This window comes from Taudactylus pleione, unplaced genomic scaffold (genome assembly GCF_031769625.1).
Source record: "Taudactylus pleione unplaced genomic scaffold, aTauple2 ptg000041l, whole genome shotgun sequence".
In the NCBI taxonomy this organism is placed as follows: domain Eukaryota; kingdom Metazoa; phylum Chordata; class Amphibia; order Anura; family Myobatrachidae; genus Taudactylus; species Taudactylus pleione.
Window position 1 is genome coordinate 69284576 of NW_028284443.1, and position 21304 is coordinate 69305879.

The 21304-nt window shown below is 43.5% G+C and overlaps 1 protein-coding gene across 11 annotated transcripts in view; it reads left to right on the plus strand.

Annotated features, from left to right (window-relative positions):
- The window catches only part of MYCBP2 (MYC binding protein 2), a 339358-nt gene that overhangs the window by 283198 nt on the left and 34856 nt on the right, over positions 1 to 21304 (plus strand). For 8 of the 11 annotated variants that reach the window (XM_088459230.1, XM_088459176.1, XM_088459204.1 and 5 more), the window contains 10 exons: positions 7895 to 9541; positions 11191 to 11360; positions 11520 to 11764; positions 12400 to 12567; positions 16463 to 16620; positions 16924 to 17123; positions 17714 to 17884; positions 18243 to 18403; positions 19927 to 20083; positions 20763 to 20987. In XM_088459230.1, the coding sequence (XP_088315356.1) occupies positions 7895 to 9541; positions 11191 to 11360; positions 11520 to 11764; positions 12400 to 12567; positions 16463 to 16620; positions 16924 to 17123; positions 17714 to 17884; positions 18243 to 18403; positions 19927 to 20083; positions 20763 to 20987 (3302 nt within the window). The remainder of the gene's footprint in view (positions 1 to 7894; positions 9542 to 11190; positions 11361 to 11519; positions 11765 to 12399; positions 12568 to 16462; positions 16621 to 16923; positions 17124 to 17713; positions 17885 to 18242; positions 18404 to 19926; positions 20084 to 20762; positions 20988 to 21304) is intronic. The other 3 variants (XM_088459189.1, XM_088459212.1, XM_088459236.1) reach the window with 1 other exon arrangement.

Genomic DNA, 21304 nt, shown 5'->3' on the forward strand with positions numbered 1-21304 from the left:
CTGGAGGCCTTACCTTTTAATGGGGAGTTGCTTTTTGGTCCAGACTTGGACAAAATTGTGGACACTCTGGCTAAGTCTAAATCAGCCTTCCTCCCTTCGGCTTCTGCTCCTACCAAGGTACGGAGCTCTGCTTTTCGGTCCTTTCGGGTTCAGGGCAAGGCAAAAGGTCAGTCCTTCCCGAGGCAGTCGACGACCAAGGCCGCTTCTAAGCCCAAGAAGCAGCCCTGGAGTGCCAGGCGCCCTTCTTCCAAGCAGGAAGATAAACCTTCTGCCTGATGGGACGGGCCTCCCTCTGGGGGACCCCAGAGTGGGAGGCCGACTTCTTCTATTTGCCCAGTGCTGGCACAATACCACCACGGATGCCTGGGTTCGAGAAGTGGTCTCCCAGGGGTACGCCCTGTCTTTTCGGCACAGACCACCCCACCAGTTTTTCTGCACGAGTCCTTCTCAGGATACGACGAAGTCTTTACAGATTCAGGAAGCTATAGAGTCCTTGCTGACAGGGGTCATTGTTCCCGTTCCTCAATTACAACGAGGGACGGGGTTCTATTCTTCTCTGTTTCTGGTGCGGAAACCCAATGGTTCTCATCGCCCTATCCTCAACTTGAAGTCTCTGAACAAATTCCTCAGAGTTCCCAAGTTCAGGATGGAAACGTTACGTTCCATCATTCTGGCGATGGAACCGGGGGATTACATGGTGTCCCTGGATATCCAGGACGCCTACCTCCATGTTCCGATAGCACCTTCGCACCAGCGGTATCTGAGGTTCGCTATCCTTCAACACCATTACCAGTTCCGGGCGCTACCCTTTGGTCTCTCCACGGCACCGAGGGTGTTCACGAAGATTATGGCGGTCATGGTCGCACATCTTCGGAACCAGAATGTACGGCTACTACCGTATCTGGACGACCTCCTGTTGCTGGCGAGTTCCCCGGAGGTACTGCTTCATCATCTCCACTTGACGGTCGCTTGCCTGCAAGCGCACGGGTGGCTGATAAATTGGAAAAAGTCCTCCCTGATTCCATCTCAGCGGATGGTTCATTTGGGAGCCCTGCTGGATTCTCTGCAGCAAAGGATCTTCCTGACCCCGGAGAAGGTCTCCTCCCTGCAGCTGAGGATACACAGTTGCCTGAGCAGTTGCCGCCTGTCTGTCCATTCGGCTATGAGGGTTTTGGGCTCCATGGTGTCAACATTCGACATGGTGGAATTTGCCCAGTTCCATTCCCGGCCTCTGCAGGGGCTGATTCTATCGGAATGGAACGGGTTACCTCACCGGATCCGCTCTCAGTTGCTGGTGTTGTCCCCGGAGGTTCGGCAGTCTTTGGCTTGGTGGCTTCAGACAGCTCATCTGGTCGAGGGGCGTCCCTTTTGGATCCCGGACTGGGTCCTGCTCACGACGGATGCCAGTCTTCGGGGTTGGGGGGCAGTGACCGGCTCGTTGTCACTTCAGGGTCGTTGGTCTGCGGAAGAAGCTCTTCTTCCCATCAACATTCTGGAACTGCGGGCGGTTTATCGGGCCCTGCAGTCGTCCGGTCCCGCTCTTTACGGACGGCCGGTTCAGGTGCAGTCCGACAACGCCACCACGGTGGCGTATATCAACCACCAAGGAGGAACTCGAAGTCGGGCAGCAATGTCGGAGGTGTCTCGCATCCTTGCTTGGGCGGAGTGTCACATTCCAGCGATCTCAGCAGTCTTCATTCCCGGAGTCCTCAATTGGGAGGCGGACTTCCTCAGCCGTCACGACGTGCATCACGGGGAATGGTCGCTTCACCCAGAGGTGTTTCAGCTACTCGTGGACAGGTGGGGGCTGCCGGAGCTGGACTTGATGGCCTCCCGTCACAATCACAAGTTGCCCGTTTACGGGTCAAGGACAAGAGACGCAGGCGCCAGTCTGGTAGACGCGCTGTCGGTGAAATGGACGTTTCACCTGGCGTATCTGTTTCCTCCGATATCCTTACTTCCTCGGGTTCTGCGGAAATTCAAGCAGGACGGCGGCACGCTCGTGCTGGTTGCTCCGGCGTGGCCCAGACGTCCTTGGTACTCCGATCTGAGGTGTCTCTCCATCGACGCTCCGTACCTTCTTCCTCAGCGTCGGGACCTGTTGTCTCAAGGGCCCTGCCTTTACCCGGATCTGGGTCGGCTGTCTTTGACGGCGTGGTTCTTGAGACAGCCGTCTTGAGGTCTAGGGGTTTCTCCAGTTCAGTCATTGGTACCATGCTTAGGGCACGCAAGCCTGCCTCCACACGGATTTACCACAGGGTGTGGCGCACTTACTTTCAGTGGTGTGAATCCAGAAACTATGATCCTCAGGTGTTCCGGGTTTCCAGAATCTTGGAGTTCCTTCAATCAGGTTTGGACCTCGGCTTACGCCTGGCCTCTCTGAATGTTCATGTGTCTGCATTGTCCGTGTGGTTTCAGCGACGGATTGCTACACTACCGGATGTTCACACCTTTTTCCAGGGTGTTCTCAGGATACAGCCTCCCTTCGTGCCTCCTGTGGCTCCTTGGGACTTGGCGGTGGTGCTACGGGTCTTGCAGGGTCATCTTTTTGAGCCTCTTGAGTCGGTGGACCTCAAGTGGCTGACGTTCAAGACCGTTTTTCTCCTAGCAATTGCTTCTGCCAGGAGGGTGTCAGAGTTGGGGGCGCTTTCCTGTCGCCCTCCTTTTCTGATTTTTCATCAGGACAGAGCGGTGCTCCGCACTCGTCCTGAGTTTTTGCCCAAAGTGGTCTCGAAGTTCCACATTAATCAGGAACTTGTTGTGCCAGCTTTTCAGTCGCCTGATCTTTCAGCTGGTGAGGCTTCCTTAGATGTAGTCCGGGCACTTAGAATCTATGTGGATCGGACTGCTTCGGTTAGGAAGTCGGATTCTTTGTTTGTCCTCTTCGGTTTTCACAAGAGGGGTTGGCCTGCCAACAAGCAAACGTTAGCCCGTTGGCTTCGTTCCGTTATTTGTGAGGCTTATGCACAGGAGGGTTTACCTGTGCCAGCCTCTGTTAAGGCTCAGTCCACTCGTTCTGTGGGTCCCTCTTGGGCTGCTAGACGTGGCGCCTCCGCTGTTCAGCTGTGTAAGGCGGCCACTTGGTCTTCAATTCAAACGTTTTTGAGGTTCTATGCGTTTGACACCTTCGCCTCTCAGGATGCATCCTTCGGGCGCCTGGTACTCCTTTCAGCACAGGAGCGTCCCCGCCCTTAGTTGAACTGCTTTGGGACATCCCCAAGGTCAACCCTGTGGACCCCCTATGGACCCTGAAGTAGAAAACAAGAGATATGGTAAGAACTTACCTTTGTTATCTCTGTTTCTACGAAGTCCATAGGGTCCACAGGGCGCCCGCCCTGACGCACCTGGCTTCAAATGGGCTGTGTGGCTGGTCACCGGTTTTCCGTCTCCCATTTCTGTGAGTATGGTTTCTTGTGTGTTCCAGTCTTCCTTCTCTCTGTTTAGTCTCCTCCTCCGGCCTTAGCTGCTTACCAACTGAGGTGCCTGTGGCCGGGGCGGGGTATAGAGGAGGACGGACCCAAGTGCATCCTGGGAGCAGCAAAGCTTTAACTGCGTGGTGCCCATGGATCCAGATCCAGCTATACCCCAAGGTCAACCCTGTGGACCCTATGGACTTCGTAGAAACAGAGATAACGAAGGTAAGTTCTTATCATATCTCTTGTTATGTATTTAAAACCGTGCCCATGTCTCTTCTTTTTTTTTTTTTTTTTTTTTTTTTTTTAATACTGAAACACAAAAGATCATTTTTGTAGCCGTCCCTCACTATCTCCTTTGTACAATTTTATGTATACTCCAGCAGAATCTTCAATTTAAAAAAGTCTTAATCTATACAGGGCTATGCCGTTTACTCTGTGCATGCTGTCTACCTTGCTGTGTTTGCTGCCAAAGTCAGTGGCTTTCATATTCCGAACACAAAAGCTATTTTTAATGGGGTATGCACAAGCTGCTTATGTCAGCAGATGGCGCATAGAGGTCACTTGGTCAAAACTGCCAATTTTAAAACTGTGTGAAACTAGTATATACACTCTGCTAGAGAATGTATCTGATACTGGCATAATGTGTAATTACAGTCCAGTCAGAATGTACAATGCCTCTTAATGGTGTCCACTGATTTCCTAACATTGGGAGACAGGAAGCACACTTCCATGCCTGTCATTCTGAAATATAAATATATACAATAGATATACAGGGGTATTCAATATGAAACGTAAACTTCACCGTCTATGCGGGTCGAAGTTTTCGCCGCACATCGGAGCTTTTGCCGGCGAAAAAGTATTGGGCGCGCCCCCAATTATACACGTATTCAATATGAAATAGGTGAAAACGGCACCCTGCAAATGTGAAATCAGCGAAAACTTCGCCGATTTTTGGGGAAATGACCCTAACACCCCCAAAAAAGATGCTCTGACATGGGGGATCACTGTGGATACCCCCGATTAGCCCTGCTGAAGGTTTTTGGGGTCTTTAAACGGGCACAATAGCTGCTATTTTGGGGATTTGGGAAGGTGGTGAAAAATAGTATTTAGAAGGGTTTTTTTGCAGAAAATAAGTAGTTCCAGCAAATTTGGGGTACATGAAAATGGGGGTGAGCATATTTAAAAGTTGCTAAAGTGAAGTTTTAAAAAAACGTGAAAAATCCACCTGCCGTAAACACCTGCAATGAAAAAAACACCTGGGGCATACTTGGGGACCCCCCTAGATTGTAGTTCGCTAGTTTTTAACTTTGTACCCCCCAATTTTTGCCCCCAAAATGAAAGTGCTTTTTTGGGGTCTTCTGAGGTTTTTTTGAGACATTTTTTGACACAGTTTACCTTTGGGGGACTGTCTGAAGGTTGCAGGGTGGTTTCCAAAATGTTGCACCCCAAAACCCCAATTCTGCACTTTTATTCGCCACCCATTCCTTGGTGATACTTTTTCGCAGGATCGAATGCAATATACTTTTCGCACCGGCGAAAAGTTTTCAAATTGAATAAGGTGCAAAAGCGGCGAAAATGACGTCATCCCGAGCGAAAACAGCGCAGAAAGTGCGTTTTCGCTCCATATTGAATACCCCTAATAGATAGATAGAGATATATATATATATACCTTAACTGAGTTCAAATATTCTTATACACAAACACACACTATATATACACACATATATATACTTTTTTTTACGATTTTGACGTTGCCTTGGGGTGCAGCTAAGATATGCAGTAGGTCCCAAATGCCAAAGCGTAGTCTGATGCTTACTTAAACTTTACTAAAGACTGGTAAATCTGATTTTATATAAATAATAAAAAAAAACCTAAAATGTGGAGAGAGAGCGCCTCCTAGTGCAGTATTGTTAGATATAAGTAACCTTCACCAGGTGTGTCATCCTGTCTGAATGGGGTGTACCTTTATAAAGTGGAATACACCACTTTTATATCCGCATGAGCAACCAAGAAGGTGCTTAGGTTTTACTTTCTGGAACTGACTCGATATCTTATTCCTAGATACAGAGGGACACATCTATACAGGTGTATTCCACTTTATAAGGTACACCCCCATTCACACAGAGGGTGACTACACCTGGTGAAGGTTATTTATATCTAACAATACTGCACTAGGAGGTGCTCTCTCTCTCTCCACTTTTTTTTTTTTTTTTTTTTTTTTTTTTTTTTTTTTTTTTAGGATTTATACGCTGTGTGAACAACAGTTGATAGGAGAAGGAGCTGCCACCCTTAATACCTGGGGAGTGCGTTAGTTTTAGTCAACTAACATAAAAAACTTGATTGAAGGACTAAGTGCCGTACACCATGTATTGTATTATATATATATCCAAAAATAATGACTCCCTGTTAGTGGGAGTCAAATACCAATACAAAAGAATACAAGAGGGCGCAGTACCATCCCAAAGCTATTCAATCGCATAAATTAAAAAGAAAAACACAATATCATACTCCAAAGTCCATATGAGAACCAAATTTGTATAAATCCCTCTACATGTATAGGAAGTTCAGTCCATAATGTAGGTAATTTGTCTGTAAAGATGACAATCCTGTGGCTTTCACTTCTCCAAGGGAGCCGCTGGGAAATCTTAATTGGTCTAAAACAAACCCCTTCACCAAATAAACACCCAGAAAATGGCCATTCGGCCAAACATTAGTTAATATCCAAAATTCTTTTTGCAAGAAATTTTCATTAAAAATATTTAATGCACAATATAAAAATTTGCTTACAGTGGTTACATAACGTTCAAAACATCCTGTGTCATAACAAGGGGAATGGAATATTTTTCCCTGCCTTCACTTTTAAAAGTAGTTGAATCTCGTTGGCAGATCCTTAAAGTGAAATGGATAACACCATCATAACCAAACCCAACGCGTTTCCTCTGTTAGGACTTTTTCAGGGGTAAATGTCCAAGTAAAGATGAATCGCAAATTCAAATGATTCTGCAGAAAATGCATTGGATCTAGATATCTCAATCACAAGTAAATAGGACCCACTGTGTCAGACTGCTGTCAGTTTCCAACTCCAATGTCTGTTATAAGCATTTTTCAATAACTGAAAAATCATAGAAAGACAGTATTTTTCCAGCAAATTAAATACTGTAGTAGAATAAGGGAAACGCCTGTCAGCTTATTTTTGGGTAATTTTAAGCCACTGTTAGAAAAGTGTCTAATAACACCACCTGTAACTGTCACCTGCAATGATTCAAACACCTGCCCCATCCATACAGCACCCCCACATACCTGTCCCATTAATGTGCACATTGCAGAATTTCACCCCAAAAATGACATAGCATTATTGGCCAAATTAAGCCAATTAAAAACATCTGTGCCTAATAAATCATTTATGGAGGGTGTACCAGTGGTTCTGAACAAAGTAATTTATACCTTAATATAGGGATTTTCTTTTACCTGTTCAGGGGGTCCCGATAAAAAAAAAAAAATGTTTTAACCCTATACAAAATTAGCGCTTGTTTAATAGGCGGCTAATTGAATAGGGTAAAAAAAAAAAGTCCGCTCAAAATTCACTTTTACACGTGAAAACGAGTTATCGCTGCTAATTTAATTTCCACCCTAAGTCTGCTATGTGGACACAACTGTTCACTCGATCGGGCTTCACGTTTGCAGTACAATGTGGCCACTTGTTGCCTGCACACAAATGGCCATTGGACGCACATGCCTAAAGAATACAATTGAATTGGGCCCACGTGAGAAGTACAGCTTGATTTAAAAAGACCAGACTATGCAGAAACACTATGTGCACATGTGATCATACACTTCTTTTTAGTTTGCCATAACTTTGTCTGTTCTAAAGGTGGCCACACACTGAGCCAGTTGGCCTGATTTGTATCTTCCCCTGGTGAATTGTGGTAATGGAGCCATGAAACAGTCTCTTTTTCCGCTGGGAACAAATCCAGATAAAGGGTGTAAAGCTGCACCTGGACAAAACATTTTGCTATAGAAATATATATTTATAATTATGCGATCTACACTTGTGCAACTCTCCACAACTCTGGATTTTGTCCAAACTTTTTACATTTGAACTCCCTAGTTTCTCAGCATGGTTTAGCTTGGTTGTAAAATTGCATCTTCTAGCTAGATTTACCCCTAACTAGGGCCCAAAGTGGCCAGCAGTCACCAACAAACTGAATTAATTTCCAATTGAAATTTGGATGGTTATTGTTGAAATCTGTTTGCACACACTATTTTGGGGATAGCAATTTTTATACATGCATTACTTTGCCTGACGAAACTAATTATTTTGGTTGATTATAATAGCAGTGCATGTTTCATTTGCTGATCTTAAGTATATATGTAAAAGGAACATTCATCTAAACAAGCATTGTTTATTTTAGTGTTGAGTTTTTGGGAGGAAAATAGTGTATATAAATACATAATTAATGTTACTCTCTATCATGCAGATGAAAGGGGTCATGTACCTGTTGCTGCCAAGCCAGTTGCTACGGTGAACAAACCAGACTTGCCTTCAAAACACAGAGTAGACAGCAAATCTCAGAAGCCAGATGGGCGAGTAAGTCGATTTAATGCTGATCAGAAGAAGCCTGGAAATAATGAAGGGCTTTCAGCAAGTGAATCCCTTCTGCTGAAGTGTGATGCTGCAAAACTGAGATCAGACTCTCACAGTCGATCACTGTCACCGAACCACAACACACTCCAGATTCTGAAATCTGATGGGAAAGCATCTGGTCTCAGATCTGAATCTCCAGGACCAGGCTCACGTTCCACTTCACCAAAGCCAAAGACTGTGCCTGCAGGAAAGTTGAATATGTCTAGTGCAGGTGCAACACGCTCCGCATCTCCACAAGAGAAAAACCTACCTCAAAAAACTGCTGGTCCCACAAAGACCAAACTTGAGCCTCCACGGGAAAGGTCGAAGTCAGATTCCTATACTTTAGATCCTGATACACTGCGCAAAAAGAAAGTACCTTTCACAGAACCCTTGAGAGGACGGTCCACTTCACCCAAACCAAAAACCTCACAGAAAGATGGCAAAACAGGTGGCAGTGAAAATAGAGCTCCATCCCCTCATGTTGTTCAAGAAAATCTACACAGTGAGGTTGTTGAAGTTTGTTCTTCTAGTACTTTAAAGACAAATAGCATTATAGACAGCACTTGTGAGGACAATACAGAACTAAAAAGTGTTGATGATGGCTCTTCCAAAGTCCATTTTAGCATCGGAAAAGCACCCCTAAAAGAGGAGCAGGATACACGGGCATCTCCCAAAGTAAGTCGCAAGAGCCCTGGTAGGCATGTTCGGCCCAAAAAAGAAAAGGCAAGCCTTCTCTTTAAAGAAACATCAAGATCTGCTGAACCAGCAAAAGAAGCAATGTCTCCATCAGTAGCGGAGTGTGCAAGATCTGTGTTTGCAGCTTTTCTGTGGCATGAAGGTATAGTTCATGATGCCATGGCTTGCTCGTCTTTTCTGAAATTCAACCCAGAACTTTCCAAAGAACATGCACCCATTAGAAGCAGTCTCAACAACCAGCAACCTACAGAAGAGAAAGAAGTTAAGTTAAAGAATAGACATTCTATAGAAATATCATCCGCTCTCAACATGTTTCATATTTCACCTCATGGACCAGATATATCAAAAATGGTCAGTATTAATAAGAACAAAGTATTGTCAATGCTCACTGAGAGGACTCTCCATGAGAAGTGTGAGGATGCCAAGCATGAGGCTTCACAATATGAAGTTTCCAACCACCATCCTGTCAAGTCAAGACCCCCTCTGCCCTTAACTCTTCAGCACCTTGTAGCCTTTTGGGAGGATATTTCCTTGGCCACCATTAAAGCAGCATCCCAGAATATGATCTTCCCCAGCCCTGGTTCTTGTGCGGTGTTAAAGAAAAAAGAAGGTGAGAAGGACAGCAAGAAATCCAAGAAGGAGAAAAAGAAGAAGGAGAAGGCAGAGGCTAGGCCACGTGGTAATCTGTTTGGTGAAATGGCCCAGCTGTCAGTTGGAGGGCCTGAGAAAGACACAATTTGTGAGCTGTGCGGAGAGTCTCACCCTTATCCAGTAACATATCACATGCGTCAGGCACATCCAGGTATGTTAGGATCTGTCTGCTAGTGGGTAAAGTAATGTCTCTTCACAGACCAATCCTGAGTCTTATTGCAGTGTATACTGCACAACATATTCTGTTTGGGTAGTCATTCCTTTCTCCTCCATCTCTGTGAAGGACTTAGCATTTTTAAAACCCAGAAGTTATTGGTTATGTAAGTACAAATTGAGAGCTAAGTGCTAAAATACTGAAATTTAAAAACTTCATAATGTACACCCACATGTTTCTTTCTCATAGTTTTTTTTTTTAATATATTACAGTAACATTATTAATGTGATTTTAAATACCTAAATTTAAAACCACCTGGTGTTATGAGTCCCATTTATTAGTAGTGCACAGCTAAGAAACAATACCTTATGTCAGGGCTACAAATGGGGCACATGAATAAGAATTGAGCCATAAATATAGTTAATATAAAATTTTTGTGCGTAGTAGTCCTTTCAGTATTTTTTTATGTGCTACCATATACACCCATTAGCCATAACATTAAAATCACCTGCCTAATATTGTGTAGGTCCCCCTCGTGCTGCCAAAACAGCTGACACCAATCGAGTCATGGACTCCACAAGACCTCTGAAGGTGTCCTGTGGTATATGGCACCAAGACATTAACAGCAGATCCTTTTAAGTCCTGTAAGTTGCGAGGTGGGGCCTCCATGGCTCTGGCTTGTTTTTCCAGCACATCCCACAGATGCTCAATTGGATTGAGATCTGGGAAATTTATCATGTTCTTCAAACCATTCCTGAACAATTTTTGAAGTGCGGCAGGGTGCATGAACCTGCTGAAAGAGGCCACCTCCTTCAGGGAATAACGTTGCCATGAAAGTTTGTACTTGGCCTGCAACAATGTATAGGTAGGTGGTACTTGTCAAAGTGACATCCAAATGAATGCCAGGATCCAAGGTTTCCCAGTAGAACATTTCCCATAACATCACCAGCTTGCCTTCTTCCCATAGTGCATCCTGGTGCCATCTCTAGCCCAGATAAACGACACACATGCATGCATCAGTCCACATATTGTAAAAGAAAACGTGATTCATCAGACATGGCTACCATCTTCCATTGCTCACTGGTCCATTTCTGATAGCCAGCATTAACTTTTTCTGCAATTTGTGCAGTAACTCTTCTGTGCGAGACATTGTGAACTCGTATAAGGGATCTTTTTTTTTTTCTTCCTTTTTCCTCAATGATTAACTCTTCTGTGGGATCGGATCAGATGGGCTAGCCTTCATTCCCCATTAATGAGTCCATGACCATGTCACCGGTTCACAGGTTGTCCTTCCTTGAACCACTTTTGGTAGATACTAATCACTGCATACCGAAAACACCCAACAAGACCTGCCTTTATGGAGATGCACCGACCCAGTCGTTTAGCCATCACAATTTGGCACTTGTCAAAGTCGCTCAGATCCTTACGCTTGCCCATATTTACAACACACCTACATGAAGAACTGGCTGTTCACTTGCTGCCTAACATATCCCACCCTTGACAGATGCCATTGTAATGATATAATCAATGTTTTTCACTTCACCTATCAGTGGTTTTAATGTTATGGCTGATAGGTGCGTATTTATCTTTAGGAGTCATGTCAATTAATAAAATTAAGAGGTGATTATTTTATTCTCCCATTTAAGGCTGTGGAAGATATGCTGGCGGCCAAGGATATAACAGCATAGGGCACTTTTGTGGCGGATGGGCAGGGAACTGTGGTGATGGAGGCGTGGGTGGAAGCACTTGGTACTTAGTCTGTGATCGCTGCAGAGAGAAGTATCTCCGAGAAAAACAGGCTGCTGTGAGAGAAAAGGTAATATATTGTGTACTCTGCTCTTTTGGACTATACACACTCCTTAGAATGTATTTCAAACACCGCAACAGAACACTTACATTTGTAAAGCCTGTGATAGTCATGTTGAGTAAAAGTTGGCACTGAAAACACAGTAAGCTCTGACCCTTACATTGACAGGTAAAGCAATCCAGACGGAAGCCGGTGCAGGTGAAAATCCCTCGCTCTTTACCTACCATGGAAGCTCATCAAGTAATAAAAGCCAATGCGCTCTTCCTGCTTTCCTTGAGCAGTGCAGCAGAGCCAAGCATTCTGTGTTACCATCCTCCAAAGCCTCTTCTATCCCAGCTACCCAGTGTAAAAGAGGGTATTTCTGAAGACCTGCCTCCCAAAATGCAGTGCCTCTACCTGCAGACGTTGGCAAGGTAAATAACAACCTTTTTCCTGCATCATAGTGTCAGTGCCAATATTGGCGTGTTTGGCACACAAATGGTTTAGTTACTATGTGTTACAGCTGTATTGTTTCTTCTGAAATCACATATAGACATATCGGCGTTAAATTATGTATTGTAATAACTTTACTATTAGGCTTTTGTTGTAGGTGTATTATTAATGTTGCAATGTCCCAAAGTACATGTCTACCTGACTGGCACATTTTAAGAAATGTACCAATGAGGCTCAGTAATATTATTTAGGGATGTTTCCAAATATTTTATTTATTAAGCAAATTCTGTTTTTGAATAGAAATTTGCTGTAAATTTTGCCTTGGAAAGAGATGAAGTGGACTGAGATAAAGTACCAGCCAATCAGGTCCTAATTGTCAGTTTACAGGCTGTGTTAGAAAAATGACAGGAGCTGCTTGGTTGGTAATTTATGACTTTACATAGCTTAGTACATCTGCCCCATAGTGTGTTCGCAGTTTAAGTGAGAATATCTCCATCCACTTTATCACTCTCTCCAAGGCTTAGTACATAGATCCCCTGAGATTTTACTTGCTGAAACTGTGTCCGTTCAGGATGGATGCTGCTCCAATATTCATCTGCACTTTTCTATCACCCAGACATCATCAGGAGAACTTTGTTGGCTATCAGGATGATAACCTCTTCCAGGATGAAATGAGGTATCTACGATCTACATCAGTACCTGCTCCTTACATATCAGTCACCCCTGATGCATGTCCAAATGTCTTTGAGGAACCAGAGAACAATATGAAATCAATGCCTCCCAGGTATATGTTTTTTCCTTTCATGGTCCACATGTAAACATAATGTATAAAGAAAACCAAGCTTCTATAGTGTAATGCAGCAAATGATGGTCAAACTACATTGTGAATGTCACACTTTGACAGATGAAGTTATGTGAAGGCCTTGCATATAACTGTTTGGTGTGAAACGTCTTTCAAATATACAGATGTCTACATACACCTATCCTTAAACTGCGCCAAATAGCCCCGTTTGGCACACTGCTGACTTTGCAAGCTGCACCATGTGACTTGTTGTTCTTCCGCCAATAGTGGGCATAGGGGACACTCTGGGTATAGCCAGGAGATGGAGAATCTGGGCACCAAATAGTTTCTAATTTCTTTTCCCAGAAGCCCCCAGTCTCCCTCTCCACTATACCCCGCCCCCAGCCACTGGCCAGCCAGTTTTAGTTTGGTGCCGAACAGGAGCGGGCACCAGTTTATGGAGGCTGCTTTTAAGTGGCCCCCTGTTACTTTTATTTTACTTATATTATTTTATAACATAGAGCGGGCAGTTAAAGGCGTCCTATAGGACGCCATCACTGCTGCGCCAACGACCCCAGCGCCGGTGGTTGCAACACCAGCGACTGGGTCGGTGACTTCTGCCGGGACAGGCACACCACCGCTCCCAGAACCTGTTGCCGGACGCCGAAAAGGCAAAAGAGACTGATTCTACATTATAAGACCTCTGTCTTTTGCATTTTTACCCAGATTACGTACTTTCCTTTTTTTTGCACCTTAATTTACAAATTCATTAATAGTGCACTAAGGGCCTGATTCACAAATAGACGCTGATGTTGCCGCTGTTGCGAATTGTACGTAGTGGCTGTGCGAAAATATGCAAATGTCGCAGCCACTGGGATTTTTATTTAGACTCCCACCAGCGGCTTCACAAATCCAAGCGACTGCATACAAAGGCGCAACATCGGTCCCAGATCAGTCGATCAAGAACCTTCTAAGAAACCCTATGGTTGCACAGTTTGGTCATAGGAGCTGAGACGCCAGAGTCCTTTTTACTGCATCACAGTTGCACGTTGAGACACACCCCGAAAACATTTGCGACATGCCTCCTTTTGAGTCGCTGCTCACAAACGCTCCCTGCCTGTCAATCACTGTGAATAAATACGTGTGAGAGATCAAGGTAAAGAAACTTGATGCATGCGTAGTGCGACTCAGGTGCATAGGCAAATCACCGATCAACTCAACTGCGTACACATCGCCAATGTGTCCATATCTGAATTAGTCCCTAAGTACTAAATACTGTGCTTAGAATTAGTATTTTTGTGATGCTAAGGAATTGGTATAAAGTAGCAGATTAAGCGTAACCATACGTGGCACCAGTCACTTGTATCATTTTGATTAATCTGCTACTTTGTACCAATTCCTTTGTGACAAAAAATACTACTCCTAAATACAGTATTAAGTACACTATTTGCGAATTAGTACACGATTAATGAATTACAGATGTGTCCTCCTACACCTAGGGGATAATTCCAATTGGCCACAAGGATTTGCCAACAAAGTATTCCGCGGACCTCGCAACCAATTTTGGATTGCCATGGGTATGCTCGCTACTGATACCCCACAGTATCTAATTTAAAAAAAATTGATCGCTGGATTTTTTTGCCGGCAAAATCCTGCGGGAGGGTATGTGTGTGTGCGGCAGGAGCAGTATGAGGTAATGTGTGACGGGCAGCAGGAACAGGGGTATGGGTAGTGTGCGCGGAGAGCAGGGGTTAGGGACAGTGAAGTGTGTGCAGGCAGCAGGAACAGGGGTATGGGTAGTGTGCGCGGAGAGCAGGGTTAGGGGTAGTGTGTGTGTGCGGGCAGCGGAAGCAAGGTTAGGGCTAGTGTAGTGTGTGTGCGGGCAGCGGACAGCAGTTTAGGGGTAGTGTGTGTGTGCGGGCAGCAGAAGCAAGGTTAGGGCTAGTGTAGTGTGTGTGTGCGGGCAGCGGAGAGCAGTGTTAGGGATAGTGTGTGTGTGCGGGCAGCAGAAGCAAGGTTAGGGCTAGTGTAGTGTGTGTGCGGGCAGCGGAGAGCAGTGTTAGGGGTAGTGTGTGTGTGCGGGCAGCAGAAGCAAGGTTAGGGCTAGTGTAGTGTTGTGTGCGGGCAGCGGAGAGCAGTGTTGGGGATAGTGTGTGTGTGCGGGCAGCAGAAGCAAGGTTAGGGCTAGTGTAGTGTGTGTGCGGGCAGCGGAGAGCAGTGTTGGGGATAGTGTGTGTGTGCGGGCAGCAGAAGCAAGGTTAGGGCTAGTGTAGTGTGTGTGTGTGCGGGCAGCGGAGAGCAGTGTTGGGGATAGTGTGTGTGTGCGGGCAGCAGAAGCAAGGTTAGGGCTAGTGTAGTGTATGTGTGCGGGCAGCGGAGAGCAGTGTTGGGGATAGTGTGTGCGGGCAGCAGAAGCAAGGTTAGGGCTAGTGTAGTGTGTGTGCGGGCAGCGGAGAGCAGTGTTAGGGGTAGTGTGTGTGTGCGGGCAGCAGAAGCAAGGTTAGGGCTAGTGTAGTGTGTGTGTGTGGGGGGAGTCGGTGCAGGGATAGCAGCCGGTGCATGGTAGCTGTCTGTGACGCTGGAGAAAACACGGAGGAGGACAGCGCTGCAAAAGTTGAGTAAATAAGGACTAATTAAGCTAATTGGAAAATTACAATTTCTTAGTCATTAGGGGGTGTCCAAAGGATGTACAGCCAACTTTTCCTTAAAATATGGATTTTCGGAAAAATTAAACCTGCTCTAAAAAAAAAATAAAAAAAATAAAAACACTGCACCTAATTGGATACAAAAATCTGGTACCTGCGGAAAAAATACAGCAGCTGTGACATTTTTTGTAAACTTACACCTCCTTGGATATGCCCCATAGTTTCCATACAGCGAGCGACTGAGGTGCTCCGACAGAGGTAGTTTTACCATATTTTATTTTTCATTTTGCATCTTACTTGCATCGCAGACGCAGGAAAACACCACTCAGTGTACTAGAGACGCTGGGTTGAGACTCTAACCACACAGGAATTACCTTTAAATAGTTAATTATTAGCCCTGGACCTGGTGCGCCGAGAGGGGCTAATTGCTACCAGTGGTGGAGCATCTAAGTTGCCAGGCATCTTGTGCCAAAGGTATGAGGACACATCTGTAGATGTGATGCACCTTCATATATACTGTAACTAGTGCCTCAAAGACAGAAAGGAAAGATCCCCTCATGTGTAGAGACTAATGGAGCACACACACGGTCAGAATTTTCTTCGGATCTGAACGATAACGATTTAAAAAATCAATCGTTCATATCTGAAGGAAGATCTGTCAGATGAACAATTTGAACAATGCGCGTTCCCGATGGTCAGATAACGATATCTGACATCTGATGTGTTTGCAGTCAGACTTGGACGATTCCATTCATTTTAATACAGTCAAAAATCGTTCAAATCTTTGGTAAAATCGTTCATCTGGCAGATCTGACAAATCTGACCGTGTATGCGCTCCATATTAAAGATGTCCCACACTTTTTCTCACTAGATAGAATTTTTGCCTTGAAATTTCCATACAGTATATTGTTTTGCTTCTAATGGTCATTATCAAAAATACAATTGCTTCCCAAAGTTATAACTATGTTTGTAAAGAGAAATTCTGCTGAAACATCAACTATTCAAAAACACATTTTAAGTGTGTGTATATTTTGCCCCCCTGCCCCTCCCTAAGTAGAAATGTAGATTTATAGCCGATGAAGTAATTTTGAATTGGATTCTGTAGTAAACTTGTTTGAAAGAAACCTACTAAAAACAATCAAATATTTGCTGGGTGCTAAATAACTTTACAAAAATGTGTGTAATTACTTGCTGCTACAGTAACAAGAGATTCAACTGCGGTACATTGAATATTCATTCTTCTTAACTTGTAGCCTAGAAACCAGCCCAATTACAGACACTGACTCCGCTAAACGTACAGTCTTCCAACGATCTTACTCGGTGGTGGCCTCAGAGTATGACAAGCAGCACTCTGTCCTTCAGCCACGGGTGAAAGCTATTCCCAGGCGCAGAGTCAACAGTGGAGATGCTGGTAAAATAAATCTTCTGCTCATGTGAAGTCATGTTCATACATAAAAGGAATAATGACATTATATGTGAATATCATTGCATCTAATGCATGTGTACTGGGCTGATTCTTCAGTTGACTTTATCATTGCATTGTGGAATTTGGTATATATTGTTTTGCTTCTAATTATTGTAAAAATATGTTAGTAGGTTGTGTTGCAGTTATCAAAATGTTTATTATCCATTAAATATATTTGGTTAAATATAAATGTGTTTGATTATAAGACTCATTGTGGGTTATTAATCATTTTATTATGTTACGCCACAGAAGTTGGTTCCTCGTTGCTGAGACACCCATCGCCAGAGCTGTCTCGCTTGATTTCTGCCCATAGTTCATTGTCAAAAGGAGAGAGAAACTTTCAGTGGCCTGTCTTGGCATTTGTTATTCAGCACCATGATCTAGAAGGTCTAGAAATTGCCATGAAACAGGCGCTAAGGAAGTCTGCCTGCCGGGTCTTTGCGATGGAGGTAAGTAATTCTACAGATTGTGCCGTGTAGAATGCATGTATGTCCTACATCCTAGGTGATGTCAGTCTGTCTGCTTTTATTGGTTCAGCTTTTTATATATTTTTATCTTGATTTAATTTCCTTGCAATGAAAAATTGTAAAAAAAATATTTCTCCATATGTAAAAATAAATATTATAGAATGAGATGTAAATTGCTTTAGTAGATCTTTTGTATTGCTTTTTGTTAGCTAGGTATGTATCCAGGATTTAAGAATATCAGTACTTGAGCACAGGTGACTTGCAGTAATTACTACCTTAGTTATTTTGTTTTTTAACCATCTGTGCTGAAGCATGGATATCACTAAAACCAGGACTGTTAGTCTGCCTTGGAGACCGATGTTGGGAAAAGCTTCTGTAGTGCAACTCCTTTACTTCTAGCTGTTTTGGTCCATAATTAACTTTATTGGTGGCACCTCCCATATGAAATAACTGCCCATGTAATATATACTATATGTATGAAAATTGAATAGAATGCTTGTTTCTGTGTTTTAAAATACTATAGCAGATCATTGTATTACTACTTATAAACTAGGACTTTTTGTACGTTTTAGGCATTCAATTGGCTGCTCTGCAATGTCATCCAGACCACGTCTCTGCATGATATACTGTGGCACTTTGTGGCTTCTCTCACTCCTGCTCCCATGGAACCAGAAGAAGAGGAGGATGAGGAGAATAAGGCAAATAAAGAGAATGCAGAACAAGTATGTGCTGTCAGCTTCCCGGTACTTGTCACCAGTTATTGCCTGTATTATGTCTTTGTTTTCTGGTCTTATTTTTGTCTTTGTAAACTCTATCATATAGCCAGCTCTCATGTACATGTGTAACTCCTAATAATGGGTGTCATTTTATCACACAAGGGTGCCATTGTTTTCGCCACATTACATTACCAGGATAAATTCACCCAATGGACAAAGTGACAGACACTTTGCAGAAAGTGATTGTTACATTTTCCTTTTTGGATTCCTACGTTTGTGTGAAAGTATGCATTATGTTTATACAGTGTGTTAGTGAGAATGGTCTCTAACGCCTTTCTGTTTCCACAGTGCTCTTAATATCATTGTCATTTTTTGTGTATTTCAGGAAAAAGATACAAGAGTGTGTGAGCACCCACTTTCAGACATAGTTATTGCTGGAGAAGCAGCACATCCCTTGCCTGACACATTCCACCGTCTTCTCCAAACTATTTCTGACTTAATGATGTCCCTTCCTGGGGGCAGCTCACTGCAACAGATGGCGCTGAGGTGACTATAGTGCAGCCAGTTTAATAAGAAAAAAAAAACCTCCCATTTTGTCTTCACTAATTTAAATGTAATTGTGGTGCAAAATTCAGTTGTACGAGCGCTGCCGTATGTAGCTCACATTGTGCATTTTTCTGGCTATTTCGGTTGTCAGATTCTGCTTGCATCTCCATAGGCTGTGAGCAGTATCTGCCTTCTGGAGTTATCGTGGGGAAGCCCATTTTGATGGGCAGTATTCAAACACTGTGGGTTTTTGAGGGATACATCAGTTATTCGAGCATTTCAATCAATAATGTAAGTCACAGAGAATGGGGAGTTATTTGCACACATTTTATAGACCGGCTAGGATAGATTAGGAAGCATAATACGCCATTTCAGGACCGTTAATCAGGTTTGCTACATTTAGGAAACTTATTCTAGGCAGTTTAGATTTTTTAAAATAAAGAATATAGATGAAATGACTTGTCCTAACTATGGTCCTAGATTATGTGGCTCGGCTGAGATCCATTTCTTAGGATTTTACCACTTGAAATAGTGATTCAACGAAGTGTACAGCCATGGCCAAAACTTTTGAGAATAACACAAGTATTGGTTTCCACAAAGTTTGGTGCTTCAGTGTTTTTAGACCTTTTTGTCAGATGCTGCTATGGTATACTGAAGTAAAATGACAGGCATTTCATAAGTGTCAAAGGCTTTTATTGACAATTACATCAAGTTTATGCAGAGAGTCAATATTTGCAGTATTGATCCTTCTTTTTCAAGACCTCTGCAATTCGCCCTGGCATGCTGTCAATTAATTTCTGGGCTACATACTGACTGATGGCCGCCCATTCTTACCTAATCAATGCTTGGAGTTTGTCAGAATTTGTGGGTTTTTGTTTGTCCACCCGCCTTTTGAGGATTGACCACAAGTTCTCAATGGGATTAGGGGCTGGGGAGTTTCCTGGCCATGGACTCAACATTGCCTATTCTAGCATGAAGGAGCACCTTTCCATAAGGCAAAAGTGATAACTAAGTGGCTCGGGGAAGAAAACCTCAAAATTTTGGGTCCATGGCCAGGAAATGAAGCGGGCTGCCGCTGCCAAAAACGAGACTGTGCATAGGAAATAAAACACTAACTCACCGGCTCCAGCGTCTGTGTAATTGATCTGACAGGCGCTGGGACCCGCCGCATAAGAGCCTTTTAGGGCTGGCGGAAAGGCAGAGAAGTTGCTTCCTACTGGAAGCCGCTCTCTGCTAATAACAGCCTGGGACTTGTAGTCCCAGGGGGAGGTGTCTCCTCCCCCTGAGACTGCTTGTTGTTTGTGACTGGCAGGTAGCGCTTCCAGTGGGAAGCCATTGCCAGTCACAGTGTAGCCAGTGCAGTCATGGAATACACTGAGGTGGCGGATTTTACTGGGGAAGCTTCAGCCTCGCAGCCCCTAGGCATAATCCACCACTGGTCTTACATGTAGATATCTGTAGGGATAATGATTGGAGATATTGAATAATAACCAAAGAATGTGTTTGCTTTTATGTTATCTCAGGTGCTGGAGTCTTAAGTTCAAGCAGTCTGACCACCAGTTTCTTCACCAGAGTAATGTATTCCATCACATAAACAACATACTTTCCAAGTCCGATGATGGAGATAGTGAGGAGAGTTTCAATATCAGTATACAGTCTGGCTTTGAAGCAATGAGCCAGGTAGGTTTTTATGTTATGTTGTTAGCAAAATTAAATATTTAATTTTTTTCACTAATTATCCCTCACTAAGTGGCACTCGTTCAGCTGTCAAAGAACATTTTAGGGTTGGGTTACATTTCTAAATTGCAGCATAAGAAATTCAGCATGAAAAAGTATCCCTGTCATTTATATTACAGATCCTGTAACAAAAGTAATCGGCTCACTCTAGATGTCAATTAGGAAGTTGGTTTTTGTTTTGTTTTTAACTAGAACAGTGATTTAATGTAGCTCATATGATGAATTATTAAAGGGAGTACCTCAAAATGTAAAAACAAAAGAGGAAATTGATTGTTTTGGATCATAATTAGTGTTCACCAGTTAGATTGTTGTGTTAAGTAAAAGAAGTAAACATTTGGTGATTCCATTTCAACAAAGTGTGTGTGAATGTGGCCACTGGGAGGCACTGTTTAGTTCCTTAAATTTGGTTTAACTGAGAAATGTGACTTACACACTCCTATTAGAATATGCAGCAATTAAGGTGTGCTGATAGTACGTTTTACAGAGCATTTCTAAAATGAAAAGAAAAAAAAAGTCTGAATTATTTTACCATTCCACAACAGTGCGGCAAAGTTGATTGTTAAATCTAAGGTTCTCTCGGGTAACGTAGGTAATCCTGAATGTGACTTCTGTTTTTTCATAGGAACTGTGTTTGGTGACTGCCCTAAAGGATATGACCAGCATTGTGGACATTAAGACTTCCAGCAGACCAGCAATGATTGGAAGCCTAACAGATGGATCTACTGAAACATTCTGGGAGTCAGGAGATGAAGATAAGAATAAAACAAAGAGCATCACAATAAATTGTGTGAAAGGCATAAATGCACGCTATGTATCGGTCCATGTAGACAACTCCCGCGATTTAGGGGTATTTATAACTATTACACTAATTGCTTTTTATTTATATTATTGCGTAGAGAACACTTTAAGAACGTTGTTAAATCAAATAGGAACTATCACAAAACCAATATTTCTCATCCATTGGGGACACTGGGTATAGCGGGCGCTGGAGGAGTCTGGGCACTAAGAGTTAAATTCAGACAGCACAGGTTCCTTCTCCCCTATATCATGCCCCCTGCCCAGGGCAGTCAGCTTTTTCTTAGTGCCCAAGGTGCTGGGTACATTTTTCTCCCTTCAGCTATGGGGGGACACTGGGATTATGACCGTGGGTATAGAGTGGAGAAG